The sequence below is a fragment of the Mus caroli genome, chromosome 1, assembly GCF_900094665.2.
Source record: "Mus caroli chromosome 1, CAROLI_EIJ_v1.1, whole genome shotgun sequence".
NCBI lineage: Eukaryota > Metazoa > Chordata > Mammalia > Rodentia > Muridae > Mus > Mus caroli.
In genome coordinates, this window is record NC_034570.1 from 83,862,308 (window position 1) to 83,886,170 (window position 23,863).

Here is a 23,863-nt window from a genome sequence, read left to right on the forward strand (position 1 = left end):
GGGCATCAAATGCTTTAAGTCTGAGGCCTGGGAGGAAGCCTAGGGACTGCAGAGAGGGGATGCAGGGTGAATGAAATAATGGGGTAGCTGAAAACAGAACTTGTGCTCCTAGACCATGCCTTAGGTAAAAACACTTCCCGGCTGAGGCCAACAGTAGTTGTCGCTCTGGAAGCCATTTCCACTTCTGAGAAAGAGACAGTGGGCTAAGGATCACAAAGAGGTTGGCTCTGGGTTGGAAGAGCACAGGGCTGGAGCTCTGTCAGTGGCTTCTGACCTTGAGTGGGTCCTGGGCCCATTGGCACATTTATTCCAGGTCTCCTTGCAGAAGGAGTAAGGCCTCCCCTTTGTCCAGGGGCCTGTGGAAAGATGCAAGTGCTGAGATCAGAGCGAGGTGCTCCTTCAATGCCTTCAACAGTGACATCAGTGCTTTGTCCTCTCGATAATGATAGAAGCCACGCAAGAGGGCCCATTATCTATGTCCCCCTGGAACTCTACACTAGTTTGAGGTAAAGAAAATAATCCCAGGAATAACATTTCCATTCCCCCAGATGCCCACAGCTCAGCCCCAATGCTAAGATTAAGTTGCATGGATTTCTAACCTGGCATAGAGATGAACCCCAAAATCCTAAAACACTGAAGCTTTTGAGAAAGATGCTCTTAAAGGCACATAACCTAAGATGACAATCCTAAAGCCTGCTTGCAGCCTAGTGAAAACCATGTGCATTGGGGTCCTGGAGGGAAGGAGGCTCTCTAATGGTGCCAGTGATTGCTGCCAACTGATTATCTGTAGGCATACTACATACCCATCCTATCCACTTCTTCCTTCCTGAGGATTCTGACTTCCAGAGTCTAACCTAACCTCAGGCCCAATTTGCCTGGGCCCAAGGCAAAGAACTAGCAACTAGCCACCAGCGTTAGTCCTGGGAGCTCAGGAGAGAACAGTACAAGGACAGAGCTTCTCCCTACGGCTTAGTTACCCTGGAGACAAGCCTGATGCTAGTGGAATCCTCAAGGACACATACTCCTAGGAAAGTGGGGGAGCACAGAGGACCTGGCCAGTAGTGAGGACATCTCTATCAGCACCAAACGAATACAATTTGCTAACAAAGGGTGGGCCCTTCAAAAAGGTATACACCAGTGTTGGATGCAGTTGAACATTCACACATCGGACACATCAATGACAGTACACCAGGAGCAAGTAACTCCAAAGTTCTTTATTTAATCCGGTTGAAGCATCGATGGGATGGTAACCAAACTCACGCACGCGTGCGCGCAACTGTGTTACAAACGGGGAGCAGCATCAGTGACTGCAGAATATGCCCGCCCGCCCTGGTCTCATAGCCAAAGTAGCAAATCTGAACTTCTATTCAGGTCAGGATTGCTGTGGCCTGTGTGTCCCTGCCCAGGACCCTAATACTCAGTCTCAAGATTGGTCACTTCTGCCCTAGATCCTCAGAATGCCCAAAAGGCAGAAAGAGGTGAACATGAGGGAGCCCTGGCAGCTCTCCAAGAGTCTCCCATCTTTCTTTAGTGCACACCCCGGTCCCCCCAGCCACCATCCAGAGCTCTAGGGTCCACGAAATTGATTCCCTCAAAAAAAAAAAAATAGTGCTAGGGACCTGCAGGGGCTGGCCATCAGGGTTGCCATTCAAGTCATCCGTTGGAGAGTGGGGAGGGCATACCTGGGGGGCATCCTGGGCTGTCTCCACCTCATCTGATACCCAGGGAGGAAGCAAACTTAAGGATGGCAGTCACCATTCACAGGTCCCTGGTAAGTGTTGGTCACCAAGGCCTCCACACATTCTGGGCCCGGCGAGCTGCAGTCAGGCTGCCTAAGGATGTAGACACCAAATCCGGCCCCTCAGCAGGTACCCGGTTTAGTTCAGCCTCCGGGATCTCCTCTAGGTCAGAACACAGGTCGTCCCCGGGATTTGGGGGACTGGACAATGGGGACTCTGGGGACCCTCCTGGAGGCCAGCTGCTCCTCCCAGAGCCTCCAGGCAGCCCAGCTAGGGAGTCCCCCAGCAGATCCCGAAAGCTGCTACCCTCGCGCAGCGGCATGGATTCTAGCAGGTGGTTCAGGAGTTCAGCTGAGACAGTGGCATCGATGGCTTGGCACGTGGACACGAACGTGTGCACCTCATGCATGCACTGGATGTAGCCAGCAGCGAAGCGCTCGCTTGCTTCAGCCTGCAGCTGCTCCCGCTCTGTGCAGGAGGGTGGGAAGAAGAGAGCAGCGTCCCGCACCGTGAGCAGTGACTATCGTGGCTCGGACGATCCGCTCCGCGGGTTCGGGGCTCACCCAGGAGACACAGTAGCGTGTCCCGTTCTGGGGGGAGCCCTCGCCATGGATAGGACCGGGGCTCCGGGAGCCGACGTGTCCCGCTGTTGGGTGGCAGGCGTGCCCGGTCAGCGCCCCCGCCCTCGATCCCCGCAGCCACTCACCGCGCGCCCGGCCTCGCAGCGCGCCCTGCACGCGCCTCACGGTCAGCTCCAGAACCTCGGCGTTCTCTAGCTTGGCCTGCACCTGCGCAGAGGGGAAGGGAGTTGAGTCGGGCCGTGCGCTCCGGGGTGCACCCTGAAGCCGCCCCCCACCCTCCGCACCTTTCCCGTCGCACCTCGGTGCCGGCCAGCAGCAGCCGCAGCTCCTGAAGACTCTCGTTGATCCGCGCGCGTCGCTTCTTCTCCACCAGGGGCTTCCGGGCCTGTGGGAAGCGGCTACTGAGCCCCCTGGCCCGCGCAGCCTCCCCGAAGCCCATCCACCCGCAGCCCCTGTCCGCACCTTGCGGTCCCCCCGTGCTTCCCAGCGGTCCTCATCCTCCTGGCCTGCACGGTCCCGGCTGGGCGCCTGGGACGGAGCCATGGTCTACGGAGCCCGGCGCCCTAGTGCAAACCACTCAGCGAGGCGGGTCGTAGCCCGGAGGCCCCACTAGCTCTCCCGAGTCTTCCGGCCCGCGGGACCCCGCCCTTTTTATAGCAACTTATTTACATGTCAATGCACCGATTGGCTGTGCGTGGCCGGAGAGGCCAGCCGTGAGGCAGCCTGCAGCCAATGAGAGCGGCGCGCTTTGTCAGGCCCCGCGGGTCTCTGGCAGCTGGCGGGGCGGAGCCCACAGCCGGACCTCCTGCCACTAAGGCCGGGCTGGACTCCTGGGCAGTGACCTCCGGCTTCTCTCTTGTTGATGTGCTTGTACTTCCCTCCGCTGAGTTATGAGGCCAGACCTGCCTGCCTGTAAGCCCGGGCTTAGCTATACATTCTTCGGTCCGTATATCTATCCATTCCTCCCTTCCACCCACCCCTTCACCCATCCATCCTTACAGGGCATTTGCTTCCCTTGGTTCATCAAAAGTGCTCTCGAGAATAGCGCTCCAGTCCCAGAGCTGACTTCAGACAGGGCAGTGCCAAAGTCAAGTCCATGACCTCGGGACCTGGAAGGGGCTTCGGGTCACCGGTGGCGAGAGTGCAAAGTCCGGGGAAAGTACGAGCCAATTTAGCAGCAAGAGCAGGACCCTTGTGTGTCTTTTTGGACCCATTAAGACACCTATAACCTTCTTACTCCAAGGTCCGCGGTCGTTCTTACTGAACCTCTATTTCTCTGTGCTCTAAGTCACTTACCCAACCACTACCTTGTCTATTTTAGCCCCACCCCAACTGCCCCCAGTCAAGCTTCTCCTTCCTTGTTCATCACCCCGTACCCGCCTAAGCGCCTCTCATTTCCCTCTAGTTCCTCCGCATCCCCTTTGCGGTGGTCTCACACATCCCTGTCCCCCAATCCCTCTCCACGCTCACCTCCCTTCCCCGCGAGTCCCCTTAGAGTCCCCCATCCCCACTACCCCCAGTCCCTCTCAGCTCCTCCCCCTTCTATTCTTGGTTCCTGCAGGCCGAGGCTGCTGTCTGGCCCCAGTAACTTGATGCCCGTGACAGTTGGCAGCTGCAGCCGCTTCGGCAGAGAAAAGCGGCAGCCCGGCCAGGAGCGACAGGTGTTGGCCGCGCCTTTGTCTAGCTGGCTTTGTCCTGCAGGCTGCAACAGGCACGCCTGTGTCAGCCAGACGCCCAAGCCCCGCGTCGTCGGCGGTCCATCTGCCGGCCCTGCCTCGCCGCGGGAGGTGTGTGTGTGTGTGTGTCTGTGTGTGTGTGTATCGCGCGCCCCCTCGGAACCCCTGGCTCTGCTCCAGCGTTCTTGGATTTCGGCTGCTGCTTTAGAGCCAGGACAAGGAGCCAGCTCCTAATCAGCCTTTACATACTCCATCCTTAGGCCTGGACACCACTAAGCACTTCAGTGGCTGTCTGCCTGGGCACCATTGAGGTCTTGGTAACTGGTGCTTCAGTCAGCCTGGCTGGAAGACCTTTGAGGAAGGGAAAGTACAGGCAGAGACTGTTGGGCAGGAAAACCCCTTACCCTCCTAAAGATGTGTCTGGCAGACTCCTTGTGGTTCCACAGACGAACCTCCAAAGGCTTCAGGTAGGATGAATTGGGTGAGAAGTTTGAAGTTTGATGGTCTCCAGAGTCAGTCACCTTTCTGGTGTGACCCACTCCTGCCCTCTCACCTTTGCCTCTGAATTGTTGCTTTGCGTGCTGGTCCCAGGCATTTCCCCCAGCTTATTACTAGGAATATTCTGAATATTCCCAACATGCTAAAGTTTGGCTCTTTGCCACTGCCCTCCAGGGGCTGCTGAGGGTCCTCCACTTTTACTGCTAAGACTCCTAGGTGGGGGTGGGAATGAACGCAGTGAAGCCAGTCATAGCTGGTTTGTGACTTTACTGTTTAGCAATCAGCTTCCAGTAAATGAAATTACAAAACGATTACTTTTAAATTTCCACTACTTTGAGGTAGACAAAAATAACCTTTGATAGTGTGTGTGTGTGTGTGTGTGTGTGTGTATGCTCCCTAGTTTAAACACTGTGTTGTACTTCTCCCTGTATCCAGATGAGCAAGGCCAAAGGCTAGCTCCTGTTGGTACTACACAAGGCTCACTAGAACCCCTGACTGGAGAGTTAGAAGTGGGGGGCTGGGGGGCGGGGGGAAGGATCAAAAAAAAAAAAAAAGGGCAAATTGTGCAAGCAAACAATGAAAACCAAGAACTCTAGGGAAAACAAAGGTACCCACGAGGAGAAATGTAAGCTTAGTCCATTCCTAGGTTTGGGAATCAATCACAGACTGCAAAGCTTTGTCTGACACTGTGTGGGTTGGGGGTATGGTGCAGCGTGTTGTCTAGAACTGAGGGGAAGAAAGATCGAGCCCTGGGGGAGCGGGGAGGGGGGTGTGGATAGCTCAGTATCATTGGCATTCTTGGAAGGATAGGGCAAGGCAAGGCATGAGTCAGGAAATGTGGGTTTTTTGGTTTTTTGGTGGTTTTGTTGTTGTTGTTGTTTTTTGGCAGGGTTGTTACTTGAGGTCCCATCTTCAATTTATTTTAGTGACTCCATTAGCCAGGTGGCTTAGACTCCATTGGTCCCAGCAGCTGTGACTACCCACCCCATCTCAAGCTCAGGAAACCCTTCTGTTCACCTCCTTCAGTTAAACTACTAGTTCCTGCCATTTGTGCCCTGAACCATACCCTACCTTCAAAGTTTGCCTGCATGCAGATTTCCTTAGTAGTAGGGCCTTTTGATCCCCACCCCTCACCCCCCCAGGCAGGAACAGAGAACCCCAGAGGCTAGGCAAGGCCATGATGGCCACAGGGTGACTAGTTAGCAGCAGAAATTAACAGGCTGTAAATCCCCAGAGGGACAAAGGCAGCTGCAGGCCTGCAGACTTCCAAGGGCTTTGTGGGCAATCTGCCCAGGAGACCCCAAGAATTTCCTTTTGGTTTGAAGAGAAAGGAGGGGGGCAGTCCTTCTGGCCGTAAAGCTCAATTAAGAGTCCTCCAAAGGAACTCGGGTGAAGCAGTCCTACCTGCCAGGAGAACTTTGTGTCAGACTGCACCAGTACTTGCAGTCAGAAGACAGGGTCAGAGCACCCAGAAGCAGACTGTGAGGTCCAGTGTCATGTTGCCCCTCTGCTCTCCCTGGGACCCTGGTTTGGAGAGAGGAAGGGGAAGCAGGCCTCCTCAGAGTAGCTCTCACAAGGCTGTCAATCAGGAAGGGTCAGGTAGGAGGCCTGTGTCCCCAGTGATGCCTATATACTGATCCTAATGGTATATAGGTCCTTTCTAGCATGGTACTTGTCTGATACTTGTCTGATTTCTCTGCAATCAGGCCTGAGACCAACACACAGGCAAACAGCCAAAGGCAGGATTAATGGGAGAGTGCATGCCGGGGGGTCATGCTAAGCTGAGGGTCAGCCTAGTGAATCTGCTAAACAACTGTGTGCATGTAAAAAGACACCAAGAGAAAGGGATCTGGGGATGCCTGGCTAGACCTGCTTCATGGGAAATTCCTACAGGGTTTGCATGGACCAGAGACTGAGCATGTGAGAGATACACAGACAGGAGATCGGCCAGCAAGGACCACAGTGCAAGGGAAGTAATGAGCTGCGGGCCTCTGGGACTGGAGATTTCCTAATGTACCATTTTGAAGTTCTTAAAAAGGTTTTTCGTTGTTGTTGTTGTTTGTGTGGTTTTTTTTTATTATTTTTGACAATGTCATTCTTTTTGGCTTATTGGCCTATGTTATGTTAAAAATATATACAGCACTAGGGTATAGGTCAATGGTAGAACACACGCTTAATTTGCATGAGGTCCTGGGTTAAATCCCCACCATCACATCAAACAAAGCATACAGTTGAAAATAAAAATATACTTGCTTTATTTAACAATTTTCTAAAAGGCAAAAAAGTCATAAAAAGACACAAGCAGTCACACAAATATATTGCACTGGGTGAAGGTACGTTTGGTTTGCGCATGAACAAACCTCTTGTCCGGCAAGGCTCACGAATCATCATCGCACAAACTCTGAGAGCTTATTTACATTAAAAAGAAGGCTCAGTTTAAAATAGAGAACGTCTCAGGACACCCGTGTAAGCACACATTCTAAAGAAAACAGGGCTGGATGCTTGGCATCTTGTAAACAGATTCACAAAATTATCCTAGGAAGTCAACTTCTTAGCAGTTAACAATCAAGGACTATATATTAAATAATCATAAAATAACGCTGATGGTAAACATTCAAGAGAGAAGAGAGAAGGTTTTGGCAGTTTTGTGTTTAAGTAACAAGCGTAGGCTTAGACCATCATCTATCTACTTAGGATCAGACTGGTCAGAGAGGCAGCTGTCTGTAACATTGAATTTCCTTTAAAACATGGCTACTACCTGATCATTGTGAAAGGTGGTGTTGCTTTAATAAAAAAAAATAGAGTTCTTGTGTTTATGAAAAATAGGGGTAATATTCAGGCATCAGATGGCTTTCCCATGAAAACCAACTACAGCAGGGCATGTTCCTCGTAGCCACTTCAGACTCAGGAAACTGCTTCCTCTGCTCCAGACTTTGTCTATTTTTCAGTCCAATGATTCCTCACTGCTGATGTCTCTTTCCACCAGGGGTCACCAGCAAGCATGTCGGAACAATCTTTGGATGTCTGATGCAGCATAAAGTTTTGTAGAGCTAGGCAGAGAGGTCCCCTTCTCTCCACAGGTTCCAGTGATCTGAGGACCAGCAGCACAGACAGATGTGACAGAGACCTGAAGCCACAGTAGCTAGGAATATATACATATAGAGTGGGAGGCTGAGCTCCCTGCAAACTGGAGAACTCAGGGCAGCAGTGTGGGTGCCCTCTCCCCGCCGTGCTCAGTGGCTGCTTTCGGCTGGGAGCTGATGTCTGAGAGAGTCCAACCAAAGAACAAACATATGACGGTGTCCTCTACAGCAACAAAGCCTGGCTTGCAGAGGCCACCATGCAGACACGCAACATGGCTGATGATGCCACAGCTCTCTCTGCACACTGGCCACGATGGTCTAAAAAGGATACAAGAACAGCAGAGAAATGTACAGTGTGGGGGTGCTAGTCTGATGGCGTCGCTTGCAGAAGCCACTGAGCTCCACTAGTCCAGAGCAGGCATTTCAACTTTGTTCATGAACAGAAGCCATGTCAGACTGGAATGTTGACCACCACAGGCAGGACCTGAAGCCAAAGCTGCTACACCATGCTCCAAACCACGTAAGGGAATACACTGAGAGGATGTCAGGAGAGATGGTCTCTCTGCTTGGGAGATACAATCACACTGTGAGAAAGTTCCAGGAAGCTGGGCCCTTGGCGGATAGCCTCATGTGGCTTCCCTGTTACGTGCCACATCCTGGTATTATGTTTCAGAACAATCCATAGGGGCCAGAGGACATTGGCACACTGGAAAGAGGTCTCATGGAGGTCAAGACACTCCTGAGGGCCATGAGTCAGCCTCCATGACAACACAGACCACCTCAGTCTCCTCAAGTTCGATGACGAATCTCACCCCATCCCTCAAATGCCGTATTTCTATTTTAATACAAAATCAGATTTCCTCCTAACCCCCCCCCCTCAGTTTTGCTCCACCGTCAGAAAACTATGGTGTTTTTGTTTTTTGTTTTCCCTAAAACAAAAAGAGCAGTGTAGGTATGGGTTCATGTGATTAGAAACCACAAGGTCTTCCGCCTCTTCCGAGCACCGTCTAATGCCGACCTCTGGCTGGGGGACAGGGTTACGTCTGGGCCTCTTCCCTGGGGCCTGTCAGCTGTTCACCTTCCTCCTCTTTGGCTTCTGAGGTATCACAGAGTCCCGGGGAAGGACTGTCTTCCTCATATGGCAGGCAAATGTTGCCTTTCTCCTCACTCTCGCAGTAAACACAGCCCTTCAGAGAGAACAGGTGACATCAGTCAGAGGCAAGCAGCTGGACTCTTCTCTGTCATCCCCACTCAGCAGGATAGGGAGGAATGTTAGCCATGCACCTGGAGGTTGCTAACCAAAGAGGCACTCCCTGCCTCACGAAGCTGGCTCCTGGTCATGAGTCCCTTTCCAGGGACGTCCATCAGAAGTGTTCCATGGCACACGCTCAGGTGAAGAGGGTATGTGAGTGTGAGGGACAAGGGTGGGTGGCCAGATGACCACAAAGTCTTTGCAAAGGCCACTCCTCCTGCAAAAGGTAGAGTCTCACTTCTCTCCGCATAAAGAGTGCTTAGACTTGAGAAGTGTATGACTTCTAAGACTGGGAATTCAGGGGGCCGTGTTGGAGGTGGTGGGAACTGGCTTCTGTCTACCTGTTAAAGTTGAGTGCTGTAATCTGTGAACAGATGGAGTAGGAGAGGCATGCTGGATGACCCTAAGGTTAGCAGCTTGGAAAGGTGGGCCTCCATCCTGCGAGCTGGGAAGAGCATGGATACGGCTAGTGTTGCCATTGGACTGCAGCAGTGGGCCCCCGCTGCCTATGAGCCAGCAGATGGGCGCAGAGGCCTGGGGAGCACACATGGCTCTGGGATTTTAAGGCCCAGGAGCCATGGCAGGAAGAACAAGGTGGACAGAGAAATGTTTGCGTTGCTCAACAGAAACCAGAAGGGTGGAAAGGGAAGCCATGGACGCCAGCAAGCTGTTCAAGCCGACCACTTAAACCTCTGGAAGGGATTACCCCTAAGGGTCCTGTACTGGCTAGTTTTGTGTCAACTTGACAGAGCTGGAGTTATCACAGAGAAAGGAGCTTCAGTTGAGGAAAGGCCTCCATGAGGTCCAACTGTAAGGCATTTTCTCAATTAGTGATCAAGGGGGAAAGGCCCCTTGTGGGTGGGACCATCTCTGGGCTGGTAGTCTTGGTTCTATAAGAGAGCAGGCTGAGCAAGCCAGGGGAAGCAAGCCAGTAAAGAACATCCCTCCAAGGCCTCTGCATCAGCTCCTGCTTCCTGACCTGCTTGAGTTCCAGTTCTGACTTCCTTGGTGAACAGCAGTATGGAAGTGTAAGCCGAATAAACCCTTTCCTCCCCAACTTGCTTCTTGGTCATGATGTTTGTGCAGGAACAGAAACCCTGACTAAGACAGGTCCCTAGAACCTTTTCTTGTTTTGTGGCAGAATCTTCTATGTAGCCAGATTAGACACAGACCTGCAGTCCTCCTGCCTCAGTCTCCCAAGTGTTGGGGTGGCAGGTGTGTGCTACCATGCTTAGCCCCAGGTATAATCTCGGAGTTCTATGTGAGAAGGAAGGTCCTGCAAACTTACCGTCACATCAATGGCCGTAGGCAGGCCCCCAGTGTGGACCCATGGATGAACCTCTCGGAGCTCTCGCCTCTGGCCCTCTGTGAACCGGGGCTGGGACCTCTGCAGCAGCTTCAGCTTTTCCTGGTCCTCCTTCAACACCGACTGGAGATCCCTTCACGAAGAGTTAGGTATAGGTGAGTGTCACAGGCCGAAGGGATAATACACTCATCAATTTTTTTTTCAATATCAACAATGTAGTAGTAGATTATCCTTGAGATAAAGTAACTGCATCTCTCTAGTGAATATTCTTTAGGTCACAATTTCAGTTTTTCATGAAACTAGCTAGGGGAGCCGGGCATCTTCAGGTGCTATCTGAAGCCCTGGGCTGGCTCTCACTGTGTGGTCAGCCTAGGAGACTTAACCATCTAGACTCTGGGACCATGCTGTCTCCTTCCTGGGTCAACACCAGCTTGGAGCACAGCTGTCTCCCACCAGAGGTCTGAGACTCCCCAGCCTTTCCTCCCGTGTCACTGACCAGAGGTCTGCTGCCTTCAGGAACCTCAGGGTGCTCTTCCTTTCTCTTAGCCCCTGTCTGGGGCTGTTCAGCAAAGACAGTGACCTCACTGGCTTCACAGGGACGCCTGACCTACACTCTGACGGGCTCTGAGTAACTCTGGCAGGCCCAGGGTTACCACAGACATGGGCTGATCACCCACTTTGACCCTTGATTTTTTTTTTTTTGACTCAGACAGACACACATCCCATTTACCCCTAAGGTGGGTGATATAACACAGCTCAAGGGGCAACACTGCACCAATGTATGGCAAAAGAAGAGTGTGCTACTGGCAAGAGGTTGATCTCCTGGGTTCTAACTGCCTCAGGGCAGTAGGCAGGCTGCTGCAGGCCCAGTGGGGTTATGAAGGAGAAGCCTCGCCCCTCTCCATTGCCTCTGCCAAGTCTAGCCAGTGTTCCATGGGATCCTGCCTGCATGGATGACCTTGGTGTTGGACACGCCTACCCAGCCCTCCAGGCTTCCCAGGAAGTGTAACAGTTACCGGGAGGGCAGCTGGTATGTCATCATGATGCTGTCGTCCGTGTTGGCCATCAGCAGCCAGATGGGGTCCTGCAAGACGTACTTAATGAACTGCTCGCTTTCCTCCGCGTCTGGGATCATTTTTGCTTTGTGATTATTCTCTGAGGAGTCAATGCTTCCAAAGTATTTGCTGGTGTGACTTGTGTCACTACTGCCTTCAAATACACGAAATGCCGATCGTTATAACCTTGACATTAGAGAGTGACTCTTGTCATTAGAGAGTGACATTAGAGAGTGAACAATGTGCTAATGTGTAGCCACGGCAGCTCCGGAGAGTGGGGTTCCTTGGGTAGAAACAGCCTGTGCTGGCCCCCCTTCCCCTTTGCTCTTCAATCTTAATGATCTCAATGATTCGAATGCAGGATACCTGCTAGCACAGAGAAGGTGACTCTCGCCTGGGGTGAACCTGAACTCAGGCAGTGCCTTTCTTGGAGCCCTGACCCTTGTCCCAGGTTTTCACTGTCTGTTGACTCTGGAAACAAATCCAAGTCCTTTAGAAACCCAGAGAGGAGTCATCCTAAGAGGGCCTTGTTGGCCTGACTTGTGCCCAGCAGCTGCCCCTGGGCAGAGAGGCCTGGGAGCAGGTTAAGGAAAGCTCACTTTAGGGCAGAAAAGGCATCAGGATTTTGAGGGTGGCCTTGCCCCTGGAGGCTCCAGGACACATGTGGGTGATTCCTTCCAGTAGGGGTTAGTTGTGTCTGCACATGTGTGCCCAATGCCCTGTGAACCCACAGACTAACCCTGCAAGGGCTGGCATGAATGTAACCTCTTCAGTGACACAGAAATTGGAAGCTACCAGCTAGGACCCCCGATTCTGATGACTGGAGCCTGCTGTGCTGCTGATTCGGGCAGAAGGAGCTGCATCCAGGCAGAGCGGCCAGGGATAGAATGTTCCATGAGCATCTTCTACACTGGCTACCATACAGCTGTGTCCTCAGCACAAACATACCTGCCCCACTTTGGGATGTGTCGCAGCCCAGCGAGCTGGAGCCCAGAGAGTCTGAGGTGGCGGACGCCCCGCTTCTAGACAGGGCTGAGCCGGTGGCTGAGCAGAGGTCCTCGCCCAGAAGGAGGTTGAGCAGGTCACTTGATGTGGAGATGGCATCACTGTTCTGGGTGTCTGAGGGCTCGTTGCACTTTAGGGACAGGAAAGACACCACTGACCATAGGGCTTACAGTGATAGTCCAGCACACAAAATACAGTAAGGGGAGGTGGAACAAAGGGCGCGCCGAGGGTGGCTTTTGTGCAAAGATCAGTTACAGAGCACATGCCTTTCCTTTACCTGTCAGGCGAGCAGATTTTGTGGTTATGGGGAGAGAGTAGCTGGTACCCTATGAATACCACTCAATAAAATGTGACTTTGGGACGGTCACAGCAGATAGCTTGGACTCCAGTGGATAAAGAGCCATGATGCTCCTCTGCCTCCAGGGCAGTAAGCCACCCATGACTGAGACTCTGAGCCCCAGTGGGGATGCTTGGCTTAAGAAGCACTCGGGGTCCTAGTGTCTTAGAGGCCAGAGAGGCTCCAGGAGAAGCACTGCCCACTTACATGTCCCCATGTTCTGAACAGGAACACCGACCCCTTGTGAAGGCAGCACTCAGCCCTGGACACTGACACACACAGTGCATGGGGCTGACTTGGGCTGCTGCTACTATATAGGTAGTTCTTCTGGAAACCATTACTAGAGAAAAGCCCTTGGCACCATCCTTAAGGCTCTCAGGCACACTGGCTCCTGAGCCAAAAGCGGAGGTCCCCTCTCATCCTTGTGAGCTCCGGGAGCCTGGACTTCAATGGGCAGGATCCTGCACTGCAGGCTGGAACCTGGCCCTTTTCCCTGTGCTGGGTTCCATTCATCTTTGTAGACTAGCCGCACAAGGGCATGCTTTTAATCCCTGCACTTAGAGCTGAGGCAGACAGGTCCCCGTGCATTTTAAGGACATCCTGGTCTACAGAGCAAATTCCAGGACAATCAGGGATAGAGTAAGACTCTGTCTCAAATTTAAAAAAGAAAAGAAGAGAGAAGAGAAGAGAAGAAAAAAGAGAAACGAAAAAGGAAAAACAATTTTAAGACTCATTAGAAATGTGAGGCCCATCTGGGCAGTGGTGGTGCATGCCTTTAATACCAGCATTTGAGAGGCAGACACAGGCAGATCTCTGTGAGTTCCAAGATAGCCAAGGTTCCACAGAGAAACCCTGTCTTGAAAAACTAAAAGAAAAAAACCAGGAAAAAAAAAAAGAAGAGAAATGTGAGGCCCCTAAATGCTCCCAAAGGCACACATTATTCTTGGTCCTGCCATTTGCATGATTTGTCACCCTCCTTTGCTCCTCATAGAGCTCCAAATAATGTCCCATGGTAGGACCTCATAACCATGAAGTGCACATGCCAGAAAAGGCACTGCGGGCTGAACTCAGGCCTGGAGGCTGGCAGGAAGCCTTTGATCCAGCAGCCCCTCTGACATGTGGGTGTGTGCTGACTACCATGTGTACTGCCTGAGAAAGAGACACAGCAGAGAAGCCTTACTGTTGGAGGTGCCTTTGGCTGCCGATCCCGAGACGTGCCAGATGTGCAGTCCACACCAGAAGCTGCTGTCCCTGTGGTCCCCAGGGTCCCTGCGGCTCCAGTGCTGCCTTCAGGCGCCTCCTCTAGCTGAAGCAGGTTAAGCTGTAAGGGACTACTGCCTCGGGACTGGAAGAGCGGTGGGGAGGCTCTGCCCAGGGCCACTGTGCCGACTGGAGGGGTGACTGGGCAAGCGCACGGCTGTCTGAGCGTCGAGGTCCGACTAGGGAACTCAGCCTGGGAGGCAGGAGTTATTTCGGAGGCAAGTGTGGGGTGGGCTGGAAAGTGAGGCTGGCTGGGGAGAAAGGCCTGAGGCAGGTTTGGGGTTGCTGGTGGGAACGGGTAGCTGGGCAGCATGAAGGCCATGACAGGAGCCAAGGGGGCAGCGAACGGCAGGGGCTGCACTGCGAATTCAGGCTGGGTGCCCATAGGCACAACAGGCACGGTGAAGCCGGTGTGGGTGGCTGCAGGTGGCGCCACCACCGTCCCTGGTGTGGATACTATTCCGGGTGCCTGGAACACAGGTAGGGGGTAAGCTGGCACTGCGGTGGGGAAGGGTGCGGAGGGGCAGCTGGACTGGGATGTGTCGGAGGGTGACCAGGCTGTGGCATTCAGGCCCATGAGGGGAGGCCGGTGGGACACTGGTCCTCCAGACCCTGTGCTCTCAGAAGAGTCCCGAGTCTTGACGCGCTTGGACTTCAGTTTCCTGTTCTTTCCAGTTTTTTTCCAAGATGACTCTAGTCCAGAAGTATTTCTTAGTCCTGGGGCAGCCGAAATGTGGAGAAACACATTTAAAATTGCAAAGTGGCTACGAGCCCTACTGTGTCAGCTCCCAGGGGATGTGGAATGCCAGGCACCTGGTGGTTCAGTTCCACAGCCCTAGATACAAGGTTCAGTTTTCCTCAACCCACGGCCAGTAAGAGGAACTGAAGGAAAGGGGGAGGTTTTTTAGAAAACCAAATTTTATCATCTTTAATTACAAGGCCAGAGTCCTACATTTCTTCTGGAAGTTCCATGTCCTCTCTCCTGTAAGTTCTATGTCCATGGAGAGATCAAGTTGACATGGACCAGGGAACTTTCTCCCCACTGCCTAGCTCTTGAAATGCTAAACGGTGCTTTGAGGGCTGTTGAGGGGGAAAGTCACCAACCGTCTAATCTAGCTGTGAACTCTGTGAACTCCAATAACGAGCATTGTGACAAGACAGCCCAGTGTAAGAGTGGCATCAATGTTATGGGGCGGGGGGAGGAGGGAGAACACCACAGCACTTTCTGATGAGCTCTAAGGCCCCTTCCACAGGAGGAAAGGCAGGCCTGATCCTGCAGATCTGACCAAGAATCCATGACGGGGAGGTGACAGGTCCCAGAAGTAAATCTACCACCATTATTTTGCTAACTACATACAGTAGCAAGCCGCCCTCTAAATTCATATCTCTGCACCCACAGATTAGTGCAGCTCGTCACAAGTTGTCCGGTACATGGCCGCTAACACAGAGACTCATAGCCAAGTGTCAGTGGAATACTCAGCCACAAATGGGGCATCTACATCAAGCCTCACCCCAAGGCTCAGGGTACAACATCAAAGAGGGGTTAGGCAGACTTAAAGAGCCAGAGGTTGGGCAGGACTGGACTCAAATAAATCTTCTGGGTCTGCCAGGACCACTCTGCTCGTGAACTTACAGCAGCTGTGGTTGCCTGTACAAGATCAAGCCAGCTAACGTTTTATCATGGAGGCAGAAGGGGCTCATGGGACCCTACCCCTAACTGAGGAGCTACGGAGAGTTGATTGTTTTGGATTGAGGCAGAGCATGTTTTCTTTAATAAAGGCACTGCCCACAGTAGGCCAACTACTCTCACATAGATGGTCCCAAACCTGGAAGTCCATGAGCAACACAAATTAGACTCAGTGAGAGGATTGGGGGAGGGGCGAGTTGTGGATCTGGGAGCAGTGTGTGTGTGCGTGTGTGTGTGTGTGTGTGTGTGTGTGTGAATATAAACATATGTTTTATGGAATTCTCAGAAACTAGTAATTAAAAATATTCTTTATCCAAAATAAAACAGAAAACACAAAACCCTGCCCTTTTCTGCTATTACCTGATATTTAGAAAAAAATACATATTAGTGTGCAGACCCCAAATGGCAGAATGGCTGGCTTCACTTAACCTACTACTACTGTTTCCTAAAGGGAGGCTACATGTTCCACCTGCCACAAGAGAGCCGAGGGTGGCCGCTAGGACCTAGAGCACTCCTGAAAGTCCATGTTGAGGACTCAGTTGCTGCCCCTGGGGGACGGAGGTGGAACCTTTAGAAGGTGGGGCCCAGCTGTGAGGAAGCCAGGCTGCTGAGGACATGCCCTGAGATACTGGACTCACTTCTTGGCCTCTGAGGTGAACAGCTCTTCAGTCACCATCTCTTGCCATGGTGTGCTGCTCTACCCCGACAGAGCTGAGCAACTGTGGCCTAGAAGCCCCCGGTGTTGTGAGTCCAAATAAACGTGTTCTCCCTATAATTTGGTCCTCTTAGGTATTTGTCACAGTGCTGGGAAGCTGACCAACAGTCCCGATAGCCCAGGAAGACACTCCCTTGTGTATTCCCACTGCCTTCCTGTGGAGCAGCCCAGGAGCCTCTCTTCTCTCCATTTCAGCAAGAGGTATGCAGGAGGCATCTGTGAGCTTGTGTCAAGGCCTCGCACCTTTCTTACAGGTTGAGACAAACAGCCCAGTCCAGGCACACTGCCCTGTTCTTCATTCTGTCTCATTTCCTCCTGGAAATGTTTCCCCTCAGAAGGAAGAGCAGCGGTTGAAGTGCTAAGTATAGACTGTTGTCAGGACTTCCTGGGAGGTTGTGTGATCCATGGAATGTACACACGGCTGGGTCTGGGGTGTGTGGGAAATGGAACTATGTACACTTGGGTCTGCTCGGGATGGATGGGCGTCCTTTCATTTCCACTGAGGTTCCTGCGTGTGGCAAGACTTTGTGGGGAGGGGGTTGGGAAGACACTGGGAAGGAGCCTGGGAAAAGCAGCCCTGGCTGGGGACGTTGCTCAGAAGCAGAACAGCATGCTCGCTGAAGACAGACAGACAGACAGACAGACAGACAGAACAGCATGCTCCCTGAAGATGGTTCAACCCCTGCCTTCAAAAGTAAGAAAGACAGAAGAAAAGATATGATCTCTAAAAGAGGTCACAGCTTCCTCGGTTCCTTCCGGTGTTTGTGGGGCTGCTCCTGGTGGTTTCTCCTGGGCCTACTAGCTGTGACCCTGGACCAGAGCCCCAGAGCCAGGAGAAAAACTGCTATCTCTGGCCAGTGCAGCCCCTTGCCTCTGGGATACAAAAGGAGGTTTGTCTTAGGAGCCAGGTGAGTGTGTGGACTGAGCCAGATCCCACTGCAAGTGTGTGGATAGATGGATGGCCAGACTCAAGAACGAGGCCCCTGTAACAGAAAGCCTTCAACCCACCTGGGGATTATGGGCCTAAAGAAACGTTTCATGCTAATGGGTTTGGCTGAGGTTTGGATCCACAGGGCAGCCCCAGGCCAGGAGGGTGCGTCCGCAGGAAGGGGAATGTCATCCCCCCATTCCCAAAGCTGCCTGCTAAAGGTTTCAGGGCACAATGCTCATTCTTTGCAGGTTGAACTTACTCCGGGGTCTTAACTGGGGGTGAGGGTAGCCTCAAAGATCTGCTGAAGCTAGCCTAGCACTCTGCGACTATTTATGGTATTGTTCCCTTGGGAACATGAGGCTGTGTCCTCGAAAGAGTTCCCATGCTGCATGGCCAGCAATGTGGCAGTGGCTACTCCACATGAACACCTCTGACTTGGGCACAGCTCAGTACGTTAGCACCGGATACAGGTCTCCCAAGCACAGTGTTGATGCAGGCCTGACAGTCCCCACCTGCCATCCTAGCACTAGGGAGGCTGAGGCAGGAGGATTATGGTGAGTGCCAGGCCAGCATCACCTTAAAAAGAGAACAAAGTGTTTAAAAAACCCCCGCATGCTCAATTCACGTCAGCGCTCACCTCGATCACTCGCCTGGGCTCGGGACCGCTCCTGGAAATAGTTCTGGCAGTGAGCCTGCAGAGCACTGAGCCTGCTCACCTCCCTGAACCTCTGCAGGAAGCCCTGCTCCTCTCTCTGCGTATGTGCAGCCAGAACTTCCTTGGTGAGGCCCAGCTTCTGAAGAGGCCCCTTTTCTTGGCTGAGGCCGCCCGCCGCACCATCAAGGGACTCGGGCCCACTGGCCACATCTTCTACCGTCTCTGCAGCAAGAAGCGGGCTCTGGTCAGCATGTGCTTGTCAAGTGCAACCTACTGTACGGACAACTCACACCCTGTTGACTCATGATGCCCACCACAGGGGGCAACATTCCCCATGCCTGCTTCTGATTCCCAAAGGAGTCCCAGGCAGCAAGCAGCAGGCAGACACCTGAAGATCCACTTCTACTCTGGGCCTGAAGACATTCCAAAGCTGCCTTCAGCTTTGATATATAAGGGAAAGGGCCAAAGTACTAGTACATCTTCCGGATCTCAGGGCCATGCATGGTGGCCACTGTGATATGTGGTCTGCAGAGCAGAGAGGTCAGGGCAAGCTGGTCAAGCCCTTGGGAGATCGACTCTTACAGATACATTGTTTCTTATCATTTCCTTCTTTCTGTTAACAAACAAGCTTATAATTCTCTGTGCATGCGTGTGTGCGTGCATGTGTGCATGCATGCACTCAAGTACATGTGTATGCATATGTACACATGCCGGCGTAGGGGCCAGAGGTAGGTCCACACTGAGTGTCCTCCTCCCTGGTTCTCCACCTTACTTTTTGAGATATGGTCTCTCATGGGACCCAGAACTTACCAACTTAGTTAAGTTGACTGGCAGTGAGCCCCAGAAATCCCCATCTCTGCCTCCCTAGTGCTAGAATTACATAGGAGTCCACTGTTCCTGGGTTTTATGTAGATCCCAGGGATGGAACACTGGTCCTCATGCTTGCTCAGCAGGTACATCAGCAACTGACTCATCTCCCCAGCATCAAGGTCTCACGAAGAGCACTCAGTCACAGTCACTCTTCTTACTATGTGTTCTGGTTCTTTCCCCGAGGCAGAAATGGGGCCTGTGCCTTATGGAACAGACACTCAGGAAGACAACCGCCACCAGGTGGCGCCAGAGCACAGCAGAGAGTAGTGCTTGGGCCCTTAACTGGCCATATCCCACCTCGGAGTTCTCAGTACCCAAAACACCTTTACTGGGAGTTTTCTGATAAGTTTGAATAAGCATAAAAGGTCAAAGTGGAAGTTAGCATTCTCACTTTTCAGTCAGATGTCTGTGTGTGTTTGTGTGTACAGCACTTGTGTGTGTGTGTGTGTGTGTGTGTGTGTGTGAGTCTGTCTGTGCATGTGAGCCGGAAGAGGATGCCAGGTGTCCGTTCGGTTACTTCCCACCTTACTTCTTTGAGAGACAAGGCTGCTCACTGAACCTGGGCTAGGCTGGTGGCCAAAAAGCTCTAGAGACCCTCTCGTCTCCACCCTCAACATTTCTGGACTTACAGGCATGCTCATGACTGTGGCCCACGTTTTATGTGAGTGCTGGGGATGTGAACCTGTGTTCTCATGCTTACGTAGAAAGTGCTCTTACCCGCCAAACCATCTCCCCAGCCTCCAAAGTTGCCTCCTGAAACTCAGGCTGCTGTTGAAATTCCCCAGGGATCTGTGGCGTACATACCTAGCTCGGGCTGTGGCTTTTTGTCGCCCACGTGCACGATGGTGCTGCTGTAGCTGCACTGGCTGGTGAGGGACACCACACTCTCGGCCTTGCCTGGCAGCGTCAGGGAGCTCAGGTGAGCACTGACCTCTGTGTGGCTGGTCACCTTGGAGGGCCGTGCTGCCTCTTGATGAGAGAAAAACAGAGGCAAACACATATGCAGGATGAATATCACTGTCCAGTTAAGGAGCTAGAGACATAAGGGACCTATGGGGCCATGCTGGCTGCACCCCTGCCCCAGGGATGCTTCTGTCCTCAGGAAAAAGGTGAAGAGGAAATGACGGGAGCAACTTGAACTTCACTCTCAGAGTCCAGGACCTCTGTGTTTGTGGTGTGTGTGTGTGTGTGTGTGTGTGTGTGTGTGTGTGTGTGTATAGTGTGTGTGTGTGTAGGGGGGAACAAAAACATTTCGGCGTCACCTCAGATCATCGGAAAACACTGATGTTTACATTATGATCCACAACAGTAGCAAAATTACAGTTATGAAGTAGCAACAAAAATAACTTTATGGCTGAGGGTCAGCACAACCTGAGGAGCTGTACTAAGGGCCAGGCCATAGCATTGGGAAGGTTGAGAGCCACTGCTCTAGATGGCTGTGGGTCACACCAGGGCCCTCTGGCGGGGGTGATCTGGGCTGTCCACCCTGCTCCTTGCACGGCCACTCACAATCTTGTGCTTCGTTTAATAAACGAGACACTCTATTTCTACTTTAAAATTTTACTATTATCATTATTATTGTGTGTATGGACTTGTGTGCCAGAAGACAGCTCTGTGGATCCAGGTCGGATCTAGGGATCAAACTCAGGCTGTCGACCTGGCACAGCAGCCACCTTACATGCTGAGTCATCTTGCCAGCCTTGTATCTTTTTCTTTTTGTAATTTTTTGAGAGAAAGTCTCATTGTGTAGCTCAGGCTGGCCTCTGCCAGCCAAATGCTGAGATTGCTGGGCTGAGCTTTCAAATGGCTACAGAGCATGCTAGTGTTCACAGGCAAGGGCTCCTCTAGATAGACTATGAGGTGTTTGCTCCAGAACCACTGAGGTTAGCACAGTCACAGGAGGGAGTGGAGCTCATGGCTGCCCCCTGGTCACCAGGCAGGCTTCCCAAGTCCCTATTCTCAAAGCTGGGGTGACTAGATATCACTTTGACCGGCAAGAAGGGTATTTATCAACTTTCTAGCTACTTTGGCCACTTAAAAGCATTGCTGGTGTATCTACAAAGCTATGAAAAATTAATTTAGGGGGAAGAAAGGACACCGGAGGGTTTACCAGATGGCTTCTGACCCCACCCTGGGAGATTGAAGGGCTCATAGGTTAGACAGTTCTGAATGGAAAGTATACCTCCAGAGTGCAGCCCGGGGCTGACTGTGGCCTTCCGGGATGGGATGTTGGCTGGGAACTCACACTTCCTTTTCAGGGTGGCTGCCTCGCTGCAGCTCTCCAGGTACCTGCACGAGGGTCAGAAGGCATCACATGGGTGGGTGGGTGGGTGGAGGGTGTGAGGAACGAGGTCACCAATGGCAGGAAAGATCAGAAGTGTCCTGTGTACCTGATGACACTGTCCAGGCAGCTGATCTGCTGGTAGGAGCAAGGAGGCTGGTTCTTACAGGCTAGCTCCTCTGGGAAGCTGGCCTTGGGTAGGCTGGCCCCTGAGCTATCCCTTTCTATGGTGGTGACAGCTTTCACCTGAGCTGGGGGGCTGCTTTGCATTTCTGGAAAAAAAAAACCACACACATACACAATTTTTTTCATTTACTACCTTTTATCTGTCAAAAGAAATGTTTGCATATATATTTATAAAGCATTTTATTCCACTCAAAGACAGGAGTAAGGATTCATAATGTGCAGATACGAGACCCCAGAGACAGTCTGCATCCAGAATCCCTGTTGGTGGGACAGTTGTGGAACTTTGGAGTGGGAGCTTAGAGTAACCTACCACCCAGGCAAGGCAAGGCCTGCTTCTGTCTGGGCTTAACTGCACATGTTAGGACCATTCTCAGGACTCAGAGCTCAGGGTAGAAAAGGATGGGCCTTATAATATTGAACTTGTGGCCAGTTAGACACCAGATGTCTTATCCTCCTGGGCAGAGCAGGCTAGACTGAATACCGGACCTTGCATGTGCAGCTCAGGTACTCTACCATGAACTACCTCTGTAACCCATGCATCATTCGATGTTTGTTTATTTAGAAACAAATTCTCACTATGTAGCCCTGGCTGGCTTGGAACTTGTTATGTAGACCAGGCTGGCTTTGAACTCACAGAAATCTGCTGACTTCTGCCTCTCAAGTGCTGGGACCATCATACCTGGCTTTTCTTTTTCTTTCTTCTTTTATTGATTGATTGACTGATTGAGATATGGTCTCACTAAGTTATCCAGGAGGCAGGCTGACTTTAAACAGTGGAACCTGGGCTTGCCTTGAATTTCTGCCTTAGAATCTAAGGCAGAAATATCTCAAGACTCAGAGCACTGTACAATCAGGGACAATTCTGGTGACAATGATCATACAGCAATGGGTGCCTAGGCACTAGGCTGTGGATGCCGCTTGTGGTCACCATGAGAGCCACATGCTCGCCCTCCTGAGGGATCTTGAGCAACAAGTGATACTTTATTCACTGGTGTATGCCCAACAGCCAGCACCTTACTGTCTACTGCGGGTAGGGCTGCTTTTGAGAACTGTGGGTACCTGGACACTCTGCCAAGGCAACTGTGTGTGTGTGTGTGTGTGTGTGTGTGTGTGTGTGTGTATACTCTGTGGAGTGAGGAGATAAGCCACACACTCCCCAATCCCCATAGCCACAGCTCGCACTGCACTCAGTAGGCAGGTCCTAGGGAAACACAGATTGCTTGCTCTAGTGGGTCACAAGGTAACCAGGGCCTTCTGTACAGTAGGATCTGCACTTGTTGGCTGGACACAGAGGGGCAGCCCTTGTTGCTTTGCAGAGCAAGGATGAGGTTAAGCACACTCAGGGGGAGACCTTCCCAGTCCTTACATAGAGCAATAAGCCAGAAAAGTCAGCACCACCCCCTGCTGTCCTGAGACAAAAACAGAGGAAAGTGGGGTGTCTTGTTTTCTTTTTGTTGTTGTTCTGTTTTGAAGCATGGTTTCTCTGTGTAGCCCTGGCTGTCCTGGAATTTATTCTATAGACAAGGCTGGCTTTGAACTCAGAGATCCATCTATCTGCTTCTGGTTCCCAAGTGCTGGAATCAAAGGTGGAGCCGCTACCACCACCAGGCTTGTTTGGTCTCTGTCTCTCTCTCATTTTATGTGCATTGGTATTTTGCCTCTGTGTATGTCTGTGTGAGGGTTTCAGATCCCTTGAAACTGGCATGACAGACAGTTATGAGCTGCCATGTGGGTATTGAACCGGCAATTGAACCTGGGTCCTCTGGAAGAGCAGCCAGTGCTCCCAACCACTGAGCCATCTCTCCAGCCCCGACTTGTTTTCTTTTTAAAAAGCAGACTAAATGTAGATGTCTTAAGGAAAAGTGAGAGCTCCCAAGAGTGAGGGCTCCAGGAAGAGGCAGAGGACATCTTTTTTACCTGCAACAGAGGCTTCCTTCTGTCCTCCAGACTCATGAGAAACGTGACTTTTGGTTTGAATCTTGCCACTGGTTTTAAAAATTCCCTTGAAGAAAAACAATAAGGAACACGTTATTCATTCTAGGAGACCTTCTTCTGTCAGCCCCCCACAGTGAGGGCAGAGAAGCCAACATGAGGTGGAGCAACAAAGAGAATGACTGGGGGGCGGAGTCCAGGGCCTTGCACACACAGGGCGAGTGCTCACCACAGAGCGTACTCACTACTTCTAACCCAGACTCGGAAATCCTGATGGAGCTGGCGACAACTCCCATGATCCCCGAGGGAGACACAGTAAAGGAACTGCTGAGGAGTCCATACCACCCTCCAACTAAGGTTTTGTTTCCTTAAGCTTCTGCTTTGCCCACCTACACCATTTTCCTTTATATATTTAACTACAGGCCGGCTGCTGCAACTGGAAATAGGAAGCAAATCCCAGGGGAACTGAGCCAGAGGAGAAGGCAACTGAGCCACTGGTTCAGCCACTGCCTGGGTATTTCTGATCATGCTTTCTAACTCGGGACTTGCACGTCTCAGGGAGAGGAACAGAGAGGGACGTACGGATCTCCTCCGGTGAGACTCCTCTTGGCCATTGCTGTCGCTGGATGATGTCTGGCTCATGAGGTGTTCGTGGGATCCGTTACTGCCCAGGCTACCATAGCCACTGGAGCCGCTGTGGGGGACAGGCTGGGGGGAAAGCACATAGAAAGGTGTAGAAGAGGTCACCATACGTCAAGTTCAAACAGTGGTCTCAGCCTGCCCAAGGTTACACAGAGAAGACGATTGCAGGGGA

The 23,863-nt window shown here is 51.9% G+C and overlaps 2 protein-coding genes across 8 annotated transcripts in view; both read right to left on the reverse strand.

The window, feature by feature from the left end:
* Window positions 1–1,178: 1,178 nt before the first annotated feature.
* Hes6 (hes family bHLH transcription factor 6) lies at window positions 1,179–3,509 on the reverse strand. 2 transcript variants are annotated; one of them, XM_029482283.1, is made up of 4 exons: window positions 3,320–3,509; window positions 2,619–2,705; window positions 2,446–2,527; window positions 1,179–2,207 (listed from the first exon to the last, which is right to left on the reverse strand). In XM_029482283.1, exon 4 carries the CDS (start codon window positions 2,146–2,148, stop codon window positions 1,783–1,785), a length of 366 nt encoding a protein of 121 aa, XP_029338143.1. In that variant the 5' UTR covers window positions 2,149–2,207; window positions 2,446–2,527; window positions 2,619–2,705; window positions 3,320–3,509; the 3' UTR covers window positions 1,179–1,782. The 2 variants fall into 2 exon arrangements, with proteins under 2 accessions (XP_029338143.1, XP_021019082.1); XM_021163423.2 differs by lacking the exon at window positions 3,320–3,509 and adding an exon at window positions 2,783–2,956.
* A 3,216-nt stretch (window positions 3,510–6,725) lies between these two features.
* Per2 (period circadian regulator 2) overlaps window positions 6,726–23,863 on the reverse strand; it is a 43,168-nt gene continuing 26,030 nt past the window's right edge. For 5 of the 6 annotated variants that reach the window (XM_029476463.1, XM_029476468.1, XM_029476465.1 and 2 more), the window contains 11 exons: window positions 23,632–23,757; window positions 23,035–23,119; window positions 21,041–21,203; window positions 20,833–20,939; window positions 19,455–19,619; window positions 17,763–18,002; window positions 13,713–14,509; window positions 12,139–12,325; window positions 11,152–11,344; window positions 10,118–10,268; window positions 6,726–8,764 (listed from right to left, as the gene is read on the reverse strand). In XM_029476463.1, the coding sequence (XP_029332323.1) occupies window positions 8,615–8,764; window positions 10,118–10,268; window positions 11,152–11,344; window positions 12,139–12,325; window positions 13,713–14,509; window positions 17,763–18,002; window positions 19,455–19,619; window positions 20,833–20,939; window positions 21,041–21,203; window positions 23,035–23,119; window positions 23,632–23,757 (2,364 nt within the window). In that variant the 3' untranslated portion in view covers window positions 6,726–8,614. Of the gene's footprint in view, window positions 8,765–10,117; window positions 10,269–11,151; window positions 11,345–12,138; window positions 12,326–13,712; window positions 14,510–17,762; window positions 18,003–19,454; window positions 19,620–20,832; window positions 20,940–21,040; window positions 21,204–23,034; window positions 23,120–23,631; window positions 23,758–23,863 lie in introns of those variants that run through there. The other variant, XM_029476476.1, reaches the window with a different exon arrangement.

Excerpts from the sequence above, each read along its gene's own strand:
- Hes6 (XM_021163423.2), bottom strand. The coding sequence starts at position 2,863 with ATGGCTCCGTCCCAGGCGCCCAGCCGGGACCGTGCAGGCCAGGAGGAT. Across the intron at positions 2,706-2,782 it reads AAGCACGGGGGGACCGCAAG|GCCCGGAAGCCCCTGGTGGA; the intron begins GTGCGGACAGGG and ends CGCTTCCCACAG. Across the intron at positions 2,528-2,618 it reads TGCTGCTGGCCGGCACCGAG|GTGCAGGCCAAGCTAGAGAA; the intron begins GTGCGACGGGAA and ends CCCTCTGCGCAG.